The following is a 12,191-nucleotide window of genomic DNA, read 5'->3' as shown; positions in this document are numbered from 1 at the left end:
GTGTATATGCCTGCAGGCCAGAAGAGGGCACCAGATCTCATTATAGATGGTTGTGAGCCACGATGTGGTTGCTGGGAATTGAACTGAGGACCTTCTGGAAGAGCAGCCAGTGCTCTTAACCTCTGAGCCATCTCTCCAACACCAAATGTAATGAATTTTTAAAAAGCAGATGAATTTAGTCTTTAAGGACTGCCAATTATTAATTTTATCCAGTAAGCTAGTGAGTTAAATTTCTGTTTTTATAACACTGGGCTCCTTCCTTGGCCCCTATATTTTGTTTTTCTTTTAAACTTTTATAGCACGTGGTGGTCTTCAGTTTCGTATGTAGCTAAGGTTCATTTTGAACTTTGGATATTTTTTTCTTTGCTTCCTTAGTGCTGAGATTATAATAGTTCATTGTTATACTTGCTAATTTCAGTTTCTTTTGTTTCTTTTAGTTTTTTGTTTTGTTTTGTTTTTTGAGACAGGGTTTCTCTGTGTAGCTTTGGAACTTGTCCTGGAACTTACTCTGTAGACCAGGCTGGCCTCAAACTCACAGAGATCTGTCTGCCTCTGCCTCCTGGGTGCTGGGATTAAAGCCGTGACCACAAACGCCCAGCCTGAGTAGTTTTTCTAAATTGTAGAGATGTCTTTTATGTGTATATTTTGTCTAAAAAAAAAAAAAAAAAAAAAAGCAAAAAACCCCCAAAACTTCAACACAGTACATGAAGGGTATAATAACATTGGCATCATGGTACATGACTGTGATCCCTGCACTTGGGAGACAGATGCAGGAGAACATGAGTTTGAGACCAGCCTAGGCTACATTGGGAGTTATGGATGGGTTTTAGGTGTGTAGTGAGACTTTTGACTCACAAAAGCAAGGAAGAGTGTGTAAGGAACTCCTATGTGCTCACAGTTCGTCTTCATGCATCAGTTGTTGGCTTCTATCACATGTGTCACTGGAAAGCAGCTCCAAGACGTTATTCAATCTAGAAATATTTCAGTACTTATTTCTAAAAGATGAAGACTGTGTTTTGTTTCTAAATACAAGCATGGTGTTATTTCTACTTCCAAACTGAAGTCATGGATTAAATGCCTTTCTAGTAAACAGAATTTTACAACTTTTACCAAAGTTGTGTTTCCTAAGGTTTTATTTCTGTTGTAAATCAAGTTTGTTTTACAAAAATCCCACCTCTAGCCATTTGCTTACTTCCAATATTTTGAAGGTTAGATTTATTATCTGAAGCCAGAAGTAAAGGCTTAAATACATGTTTTGTTTGAACTTAAAACTTGTTTCATGGTGCTTGATTACTCTTATTCTTCAGTGAGAGCCAACAAACTTCATGGGTGGTATGCAATTGAATTACTTTTATTAGTTGAGGGACACACAAAGTTACATTGTTAGTAGGTGAGGAATCACTTCATAATGTCTCTAGACCTAGGATATCAGAATTACCTTATTGGGGGCTGGAGAGAAGGCTCAGTGGTTAAGAGTACTGGCGGCTCTTCCAGAGGACCTGGATTCCGTTCCCAGCACCCACATGGCAGCTCACAACTGTCTATAATCAGCTCCAAGTGATTTGACACCCTCATACAGACATACATGCAGACAAAACACCACTGCACATAAAATAAAAATCAAAATTACCTTATCCTTGGAATGTTCTCTTCAGATTACATTCTTTTTTTTAAATTGAAAATAAGTTTTTTCATATATTATAGTTACTGTTTCTCCCCCCATATGCCTCCTAGTTCCTCCCCCCTTGCCTCCTGTCTTGATCCACACCCTTCTTGTTTCTCCTTAGAAAACAATTAGGTATCTCTAGAATAAAAATAAAATAAGATAAAATGAAACAAGCAAATCGGAGTAATACAAAAACCAAACTAAAAAGAGCCAAAGGAAAGCACAAGAAGCATAGATGCAGAAAAAGACCCATTTGTACATATAGGGATCACATAAAAACATAAAACTGGAAGCTATAATGCGTATGCAAAGGACTTGTAATGTTCAAAAATGCCCTGACTTAACATTATAAGCCAAAGAACTTCCAAGGATGCCATTGAGTTTATTTTGTGTTGGTCACCTACTGCTGGGCATGCAGCCTACCCTTAATAGTGTTTGTTGGGGGCTGAAGAGATGGCTCAGAGGTTAAGAGCACTGACTGCTTTTCCTGAGGTCTTGAGTTAAATTCCCAGCAACCACATGGTGGTTCACAACTATCTATAATGACATCTGGTGCCCTCTTCTTGTGTGCAGGCATACATGCAGGCAGAATGCTGTATACTAAATAAATAAAATCTTTTAAAAAAAGATTATTATTATTATTTTTTTAAAGTGGTTTGTTGTGGGGCATTGGTGGCACATGCCTTTGGTCCCAGCACTCAGGGGGCAGAGGCAGGTGGATTTCTGTGAGTTCGAGACCAGCCTGGTTCTGGGACAGCCGCCAAAGCCACAGAGAAACCCTGTCTTGAACCTCCCCCCCCCCCCCAAAAAAAAAAAAGTGGTTTGTTTCCACACTCCTTGGAGAAAACTAAATTTTCATTCACAAGTGGCAATCAGTTGGAGATAGCTTCTGGGTTAGGGATAAAAGTATGTGTCCATTTCTCCTTTCAGTTCTAGGACTTCATTTGATGCAGAGCACATTCTTAAGGAAAAAACCAACCAACCAAACAAAACAATCTGCCTTGTGCTTTATGGTTCCATTGCCTTCTAGTGTTAAGTGATATCTCTTGTGTTGTGTGATGTGAATACCCTGATGGACTGATCCGACCTATGTGTTGTTGAGGTCTCTGAGTCTAAACACCATGGACATAAATGTACAAGTATTCAGAAACTTGGTTAGAGACCCAATTTAGGGGTGTGGGTATGGGTAGCTATCATGGCTAGTCCTTTTGACCTGGCTTCTTTAATAAAGGTGCATGAGGTATGCGCATATCTCCCATGTGACTTTAAAATGTTTCGCTTTTGAAACACCTTTAAGATTTATGACAGTAGTATAATGTGAATATTCATGCAACTCCTTGGGATCCCAGCATTCATGGGGCTAAGGCAGGAGGTAGAAAATTAAAGATTTGTGAACTACAAAACCAGGCCCTTTCCCATCCCAGCTAGATGTTTAAATTTTACTTAAGTTGTCTTTTGAACAAAACAGGCCTAAATACAATTTGAAATAATGTTCAAATTAAAACATTTACCTGAACACAAAGGAGCATTTCCCCCCGAAAACTACAGCACAAGTTTTCAGTGTGAAGACTTGGCAAACATGTTGATTTTACGTTAACATAAATGAGTTTTCAGATTCTTGGTTTTTTCAGATTGGGTTTCTCTGTGTGACTCAGAAATCCACCTCCTGCCTCTGCCTACCAAATGCTGGGATTAAAGGCACTCACCACCACCACCACCACCCAGCATCAGGGTTTTTTTGTTTGTGGGTTGTTTTTTTTTTTAAGACAGGGTCTCTCTGTAGATCAGGCTGGCTTTGAACTCACAGAGATCTGCCTGCCTCTGCCTTCTGAGGGCTGGGATTATAGGCATGTGCCACTACCGCCTGGCTTCAAATTCTTTTTGAAGACCCAGACTTGCCAGGCGTTGGTGGCGCTTGCCTTTAATCCCAGCACTCAGTGAGGCAGAGGCAGGCGGATCTCTGTGAGTTCGAGGCCAGCCTGGTCTCCAGAGTGAGTGCCAGGATAGGCTCCAAAGCTACACAGAGAAACCCTGTCTTGAAACACCCCCCCCCAAAAAAAAGACCCAGACTTGAGGAAACTTTAAAACCCAGGGCCTTGTTTGTCTGCCACTGCCCTATATCCCCACCCTAAACAGTGTACTTTATTTTCATGTAAAAATTCATACAATGATTATGCTTTCAGTGACCGTGGAATAACAGTATGTTTACCAAAGGCAAATGTGTGTGTGTGTGTTGTGTTGGAAGTGTCTAAGCAGTTTAGAAAGGAGTATATATGAGTGGTGGTTTGAATAAGAGTGGTCCCTATAGGGTCATATGTTTGAAAGTTCAGTCATTAGGGAGTGGCATTATTTGAAAAGATTAGGAGGTATGGTCTTGTTTAAGGAAGTGTGTCACTGGGGATTTCTAAAGCCCATGCCAGGCCTAGGCTTTCTTCTTTTGGATCAGGATGTAGGCTCTCAGCTACTGGTCCAGTGCCTAAGAGTTGCCATGGTCAAGTTATCTCTTCCCAGCAATAGAACAGTGAATAAGATAGTATGTTCCATGCTTATGTTGTATGTTATGACATTTTGCCACTTTTGACAGTATTGAAACTGATGAGGAAGTCAAGACATCCTTGCTTTACTTAGTTTCTGTACATATTAAACAAGTAAAACATGTATGATAGACATCACTTCCCACCTTCAGTTTAATTTGTATTCTTTCAAAGTATAGAAAAGCACTAGTAATCTTCATGTGTTAGATTTAAGATAGAGACTCAATTTTATGGCAGTGGATTAGGTGTAATTAAACATCCAAAAGGAAGTACATCATCAGGATTTCCTATTCTAGACTACATTTTTCCAATTAAAATTAAATTTGTATCCAGGAAATGCTGTAAGCATGTTATAAAAACTGGGAGAAAATGATTAAAAATAGAAACAATAACAGTCTTGTACTTGGTGGGTCCACCCTTTATAATTTTATTGTAGGAATGGGAATACTTAAAGCACATTATATAATTTTTAGGTAGGTTTTGTTATTTTTGTTATATTCCCTTTACCTGTTCAGCCTTTTCAAAGAGTGAAATATTTATGGGGATAGGTCTTGTGGTTTTGGGACCCTGGATCAACAGATTAGAAATATGATTTAGCTCTATTTATGGTAAAAACTTGTAAATTGAATTCCCTGGCACTTTTAAGCACATCACTTTGAAATATGATCAGTTAATCATAATGGCCTTTAAATATAGAGCAACTCATTTAATTCAAGCTGTGAGATTCTGGGATAGGGTGTACTTGAAAGATGACTTGGTGAACAGTACTAGACCTCCATTTATGCTAATTATGGAATAATATATGAAAATGTAGTCTTATGAATGTTAAAACAATTTGAAATTTTAAGGTGTAAATTAACTGTTATTTGACAGGTGTTTTTATATTACTTGGCTCCCATATTTTGTATAGTAAGCAACAATGGTTTCTAGGTAATTAACCCTGCTGTGCTGAACCTGAGAGAGGTAGTATCTTGTTACAACAGCCTTTTGGGTTTTTCAAATGATACTGTTTGTGTAACCCGAATGCTGATGAAGAAACAGAAGGAGTAGAAGTTACGAAAAGCATACGAACCCAAACCTTAGTAGTGAATATATTTAGCATCAAGTTAAAGGTGAAACTCGGATATTCAGGTTAAGTACAGTATGTCATGGAGAGCTAGTACCTACTAAAGAATTTCATCTTTAGATTCTATTTACAGAAATTTGGTCCATTACTCTGAGTCAGGAGAATAATTTTACTACCTAGAATTACTGTTCTTCCTTAACCAGCTCTTCTTAGGACACATTTAATTTTAAGATGTAGTTTATCAAAAAGCCTGAGTTTGTATGTATCTCAATACCAGCTTGAGAATAACTTACTTTAAATTTTTGTGTGGTTTATAATGAAAGAATATTTTAAAAGATTTTTATGTAATAATATGACTTGTATTTTATGGTAAGATAGATTTTACTGTGAGGAGTTAAGATGTTAGAGAAATGAACATTCTATAAATTATCTCTGCTTATAGTATAATACAACTCACATAACGATAAAGTATTTTTATGTAAAAATTATGGGCATTTTCTGCATTAGTACTCAAAGTCAGATATAATTTGAATTATTTCTCATTTGTTAAAATATAAGCTTTCTTATAACTGCTTTTTACCAGCCAATAAAATTTGCACATATAACCAGAAGGCTTTAGCCAAGGCTTTGCTATTCTAGATTTTTTTCTTTGAGAAACATCCTTTGTTAAGATAGACCAGACTTCTGAAATGAATTTGCTTTGAGAAAATGAAATTAGCAAAGACCCAGGTTAACATCAAATGCCTTTGTCTTACTTAAGATCTGGATAGATCAGATTAGTAGAAAATGTAATGAATTTTCCATTAAGGCACAGATGGTAAGGATGCTTATCAAATAGCACAGGGCAGTCATTTTCATGATAAAATCCTACCAAATAATGGGCTAATACATTGCTTTCATGGTTTCAGTAGGCACAATACTTTCTGCTTGATTTTTTTTTCTTTTCATGGTAAAATATTTTCCTACTGCTTCATAAGGATATGGACTACTGAATAAAAAGGATCAAATAAGCCTACCTCTTGTCTGGAAAGATGCTGTTGAAGCGATGGTATCGTCTGTTTGTAATGCAGTCTAGTGCACAGCCAAGATGGAGCTGTGCTTCTATTGGTTGAACGCATAATGCAGCTGACAGTTTCCTCTGTGCTCATTTGCATTAAGTCCTGCCGTCCTGAGGAGCAGATCATTCATAAACTGAATAGAATCCTCTAGGGTATCAGCTGACAACCCCTTTAAAAATTTGTTTTTGTCTTTAAGCTAAATTTTCACATAGAAACAGATTGGTGATTTTTTAGTTTTTTTGTTTTTTTCCTATAAAATATCACACCCTTCTGTGAATAACTCAGTGCTAGGGCTGGAATTACAGTCTCCAGAGGCAGTTACCAAGGAAACAGCAGCCCAGGTTAAGCACGTTGGTAAAATGTTAACAGGAAATGTAGAGAAAATCTCATGAATAAGCTTAAAATTAATAAATTGTTTTTTTGTTGTTGTTTTTTTTCTCAGTATGTTCTTGAGTCTTGGCTTCTGGCATTATGGACACATAGTGCTTGTATTTGGGAGAAATTTTGAGTAAACAAAATGTTTTAGTTCTTTAAGTTATAGTAGAGTAAGTTTAGGTGGGTAGTTTTTTTTCCCTAAATTTTACCATATAGACGGCTTTTACGTTTTTTGTTGTGTCTAGTGCACCTGACTGTTCATTGATATTTTAGTTATGGTGATAAGATTTTGGCCTAATCATAGCAGAATCTAGATTCCTTTTTAATTAAAGGAGTAGCTCATTTTTAAAATTTTTTTTTTTTTTAAAATATTCTTTTTATGTGTACTGGTGTTTTGCTTGTGAGGTTGTAGAGTCCCCTAGAACTGGAGTTGCATATATTTGTGAGCTGCCATGTGGGTGCTGGGAATTTTGGAAGAACAGCCCATGCTCTTATCCTCTGGCCCATCTCACCAGCCCAAGGAGTAGCTCTTAAATGGGGGAGAGCTGGAGGTGCACACTTTAAATTTTAATCCCAGCACTTGAGAAGCAGAAGCTGGTCTAATCTGCATAGTGAGTTTTAGACTACATAATGATACCCTGTCTCCAAACAAACTCAAACAAAGAACAAAAATCCCACCAAAAATTAAACAAAAAAAACCATTGGTAGACTGGGTAAATCCTTGTTGTATAGACTCAAAACAATATATAGATAAATCATTACATTAATTTCTGGGACTATATAGTAGTACATGCCCCTATTACATTGCATCAATCAGTAGATATTTGAATGTTGACTTCAGTTGGTATTGACTTAGTACTGGGGACATTGTGATAAGCAAACTATATGTGGTTCATAATTGATTATTTAGATTTTGTTTTTTTTGGGGGGTGTCAGGATTTGAGACAGGACTTCTCTGTGTAACAACTCTGGCTGTCCTGGAACTCACTTTGTAGACCAGGGTGGCCTTGAACTCACAGAGATCCACCTGCCTCTGCCTCCTGAGTGCTGTGATTACAGGTGTGTGCCACTGCCGCCCGGTTTTGGAGTTTGTTTTTAATATCCTGTAATTTCTTTTTTCAATTTTACCATTGTGTGTGTGTGTGTGTGTGTTATATATACATAGTTATACTTATAGCTTATGTATAATACATACATATATGACATAGGATAAACAATAATGCTGATTAAAATGCTGGTCTTGATGGTACAGGCCTATCATCCCAGCTACTCAGGAGTCTGGGGGTAGGGTCACAAATTTAAGGCCAGTTTAACTTAGTGAGACTGTCTAAAAGAAGGTCAAGGTAAGTGGGCCAGGGTTAAGCTCAGTGATAGACCACTTGCCTAGTGTTATTTATGGTTATTGTAGCCGGGCGTTGGTGGCACACGCCTTTAATCCCAGCACTCGGGAGGCAGAGGCAGGCGGATCTTTATGAGTTCGAGACTAGCCTAGTTTACAAGAGCTAGTTCTAGGACAGCCTCCAAAGCCACAGAGAAACTCTGACTTGAAAGAAAAAAAAAATTATGATTATTTGTGTTCTGACAAAATGGCCCAGATCAGACGGAATAATAATGTATAAAGGGTAGTAGGTAGAGCTTATATATGGCAATAGTACAGGGTTTACAGCTTGATTTAAATCTACGCCTTGTTAGAGCCCATAATTTGTATGCTTAAAAGAGGACAGGTGGATCTCTGTGAGTTCAAGGCCAGCCTGGTCTCCAGAGCGAGTGCCAGGATAGGTTCCAAAGCTACACAGAGAAACCCTGTCTCGGGGGGGGGGCAGGGGGGGGAGGGACAAGTAGAGCTGGGGAGATGGCTCAGCTGTGAAGTGCTTATTGTGCAAGCAGGAGACTCTGACTTGAAATTCCCAGCATCTGTGTTAAAGGGTCTGGCACAGGCCTTTGTGCCTGGAATCCCAGTGCTCGGCAGGCTGGGGATTGTTGGCCAGTAGGTGAGCTCCAGATTTAATGAGAGACTGTTTGAAAAATATGATGGAGGGGCAGAAGAGATGGCTCAGCAGTTAAGAACATTAGTTGATCTTCAGAGGACCTTGGTTTGATTCCCAGCAACCACATGGAAGCTCACAACTGTCTGTAACTCTAGTTCCAGGACATCTGACGCTCTATTTTGGCCTCTGTGGCACCAGAGTATTCAAGGAGTACACAGACATACATTTAGGCAGAACAGCCATATGCATAAAACAAAATTTTAAAATAAAAATAAATGGAAGAGCAATTAAGGAAGACACCAAACTCTGGTTTACACGTGCATATGTAACTTCCCCTCCCACACAAAATAAAGACAATAAAACCTCTTAAATAGATTTTTTTGTGGGCAGGGATTAGAGACAGGGTTTCTCTGTGGCTATTGAGGCTGTCCTGTAACTAGCTCTTTGTATACTAAGCTGGTCTTGCCTCCAGAGTGCTGGGATCAAAGTCGTGCTCCACCACAGCCCAGCTTAAATAGAATTTTTTATGAAGATTAAATGTGGAAATCATGTAGTGTGATGCTCAGCAAATACAAGGTTGAATAAATGTTAGTGACTATTGTTAAAAGTGTTTTGAACATCTTGGGGGTAAATAACCATAGGTCAGTATTTCATAACTGAAATGAAGGTACTGTTATTGTTGAGACAGGGTCTTCTGTAGCCCAGGCTAGTCCTGGACTTGATATGTAGCAAAGCATAACCTTAAGATTAAGAAAAATTATATATATATTATATATATATATATTATATATATATATATAATATATATATGAAATTGTGTGTGTGTCTGTGTGCATGGATGCCTTCGGAGTACATTAGACCCTGGAGCTAGAGTTACAGGTAGTTGTGAACTGCCAGATTAGGTGTTGAGAACTGAATTCATGGCCTCTGGAAGAGCAGAAAACAGGTGTGTTTGTGTTTTATTTGTTGAGATGATATAATTATGTCATCTACCCTGTCCTGTTTCCTCCCTTTAACCCTCCCCATGTACCTCCTCTTTTGTGATCCTCCTGCCTCAACCTACCATGTTCTAAGATGATAGATGAGCCACCATCTCTGGCTTTTGAAATCATGTATGTGGAAGCATATCGGTAAGGTGTGCTTAATGTTATTGTTAGTTTTGGAAACATGGCAGATTTTAACATTCCGGTTGAGTTACTTTTCAAAATTATAAGTAATTCTAAGGGAAAACTCCAAAGGGCATTGCATTTTAGTGTCAACGGAAAGAAAACATTCAATAAAGACTTTTCACTGGCTAATTTCAAAGAAGTATTATGTTGCATCTAGAAACTTATTTTGGATCTCTGACAATTGTTATATTTGACTTGTGGTTGTGCTAATGCAGTCTTCTGTTTAAATGGTTATTACCAAGCTGATGCCAAAGATGGCTTCTCCTTCTTTTTTATTTAGCCACTGTGTGTCAGCTGTATGGGAAATTGTTATCTGACCTGATGTCTTGCTAATAGAATGTGTGCTTCAGAAATGCTTTTCTTGTGTTTATAGTGATTTTTGCAACCTCTCCATCAGTGACTCAGATGCATTTGTGATACAGTGATGGCATTAGGGTTCTATCTGTAGGGAGGTGACAAAATGGTAAACATTTTGAAACAATAATGTAAAGATTTCTGAGAGAGTAGGGGGGAAGAAAGGAGATGGAGAGGAGGACATTATTTCTTGTGTTTATAGTGTTCTCTTGTTTCATTATTGGAGGACTCTCTTAGAGGACTCTAATCAAGTTGAAGGTAGAAGTAGAATGAGATAAAGGTAATGAGATAAAAGAATGAGATAAAAAAATTGTATTTTGAGTTGGGTGTGGTCGTACAGGTCTTTAATTCTAGCTGAGGAGACTGAGGCAAGTGGTTATCTGAGTTGGAGGCTAGTGTGGTCTAGTAGTAAGGCTCGGGTTAGTCTTAGTTTGGGCTACGGATATAGCTCACTGTTAAGAGTGCTTGCCGGGCTAGAGAGGTGGCTCAGAGGTTAAGAGCACTCTTGCTCTTCCAAAGGTCCTGAGTTCAATTCCCAGACACCGCTTGGTGGCTCACAACCATCTATAATGAGATCTGGCGCCCTCCTCTGGCATGTAGGCAGAATGTATACATAATAAATAAATCTTAAAAAAAAAAAAAAAAGAGTGCTTGCCTAACCCACACAGGCCCTGAATTTGATCTATAGCAATCTCCTTCCTCAAACTATATTTTAATGCTTTTAAATAATACTTAGCCTAGGACTAGGACATGTCGTAATCTTATAATCCAGCACTTTAGAGGCTGAGGTGGAAGATGATGAGTTCGAGACTGATGTGTACTGGAGTGAGAATGATAATTTAATAAACATACATGGATTTTGTGAGTTTTTATAATATTACAGGATAGACTTCATTAGATGAAAAAATTCAAAGAAAAGTATTCTGTCAAAGTTAAAATCATTTTTATTGCTCAAGTCATAATAGTACATTATATGAAAATGTTACAGTAATCTTTTTGAATTTCCTTTCCAGATCATAGCAATGGATCGTTTAACTTGAAAGCGCTATCTGGAAGCTCTGGATATAAGTTTGGTGTTCTTGCTAAGATTGTGAATTACATGAAAGTAAGTACTTGCATAACAAAAGTCCTTTTGATTTCTTTGACAAAAAAAGGGGGGAATTAGGAGATACAGATTTTCAGGCGTTAGATATTTATATAAATATGCCAAGATTTATCAAATTACTCATTTTAGTATGTGTAGTTTATTATATGTTGATCATACTTCAAGAAACCCCTAAAATACTTAATGTTTGAGCCTTGTGCCCTCTGTTAGCTGGCATCACAGTAAAGTACTCAATTATATTTAATATAATTTACATTATAGTCAAGTGTATAACTTAAGCTTATCATTTGACTTAAAAAGAAACATGTGGCCTGGAAAAACCTGTGAGAAGATGGGTAGTATTTCAAGATAGGTCGTCCTTCATTCGTATGAGAACCAAAAACTACACTGGTGAACCAGATAATGGCGACTGATTCTCTGTGTGGAGGTTAAGAGAATTACCAAGGATCTTAGGAAATGTTGACTCAAAAGACTTAGAAGCTGGGTGTCTGGTTGTGTCTGAATTGTGTAGTTTGTGTTTGATTTCAAGTAGAAACATTTTAGTTAATATTTCTCAGTATTAGATGATAGTAAATTTTGACTGTTTGTTCACCTATTGCACTATGTGTTAAACATTTATTAACATGTACTACTGATAGTGGGATAACAAGAAAGATCCTCCTCTTGGAGCTGTCAGTCAGTAAAGGAAATTGACTGTTTTAAAGTCTACTTAGCTCTTCATTTTATTTTCCTTAATAATATACAAATATAGTTAACATTTTTCTTGTGACCACAAGGCTTCTGATTTGAGTTGCTTTGCAATTGATAAAGAGTTGATTGGGTAGGTTGATTAAGTTTGTTTTGTTTGTATGTAACAGTAATCTGCCCCTTAAGGAA

At 37.6% G+C, this 12,191-nt stretch overlaps 1 protein-coding gene across 5 annotated transcripts in view; it reads left to right on the top strand.

The window, feature by feature from the left end:
• The window catches only part of Gtf2e2 (general transcription factor IIE subunit 2), a 43,016-nt gene that overhangs the window by 11,764 nt on the left and 19,061 nt on the right, over window positions 1–12,191 (top strand). For all 5 annotated transcript variants that reach the window (XM_027391265.2, XM_027391261.2, XM_027391262.2 and 2 more), the window contains one exon: window positions 11,224–11,315. In XM_027391265.2, the coding sequence (XP_027247066.1) occupies window positions 11,224–11,315 (92 nt within the window). The remainder of the gene's footprint in view (window positions 1–11,223; window positions 11,316–12,191) is intronic.

The sequence above is a fragment of the Cricetulus griseus genome, assembly GCF_003668045.3.
Source record: "Cricetulus griseus strain 17A/GY chromosome 1 unlocalized genomic scaffold, alternate assembly CriGri-PICRH-1.0 chr1_1, whole genome shotgun sequence".
Lineage (NCBI taxonomy): Eukaryota > Metazoa > Chordata > Mammalia > Rodentia > Cricetidae > Cricetulus > Cricetulus griseus.
This window is presented reverse-complemented; position numbering and strand designations above follow the sequence as displayed.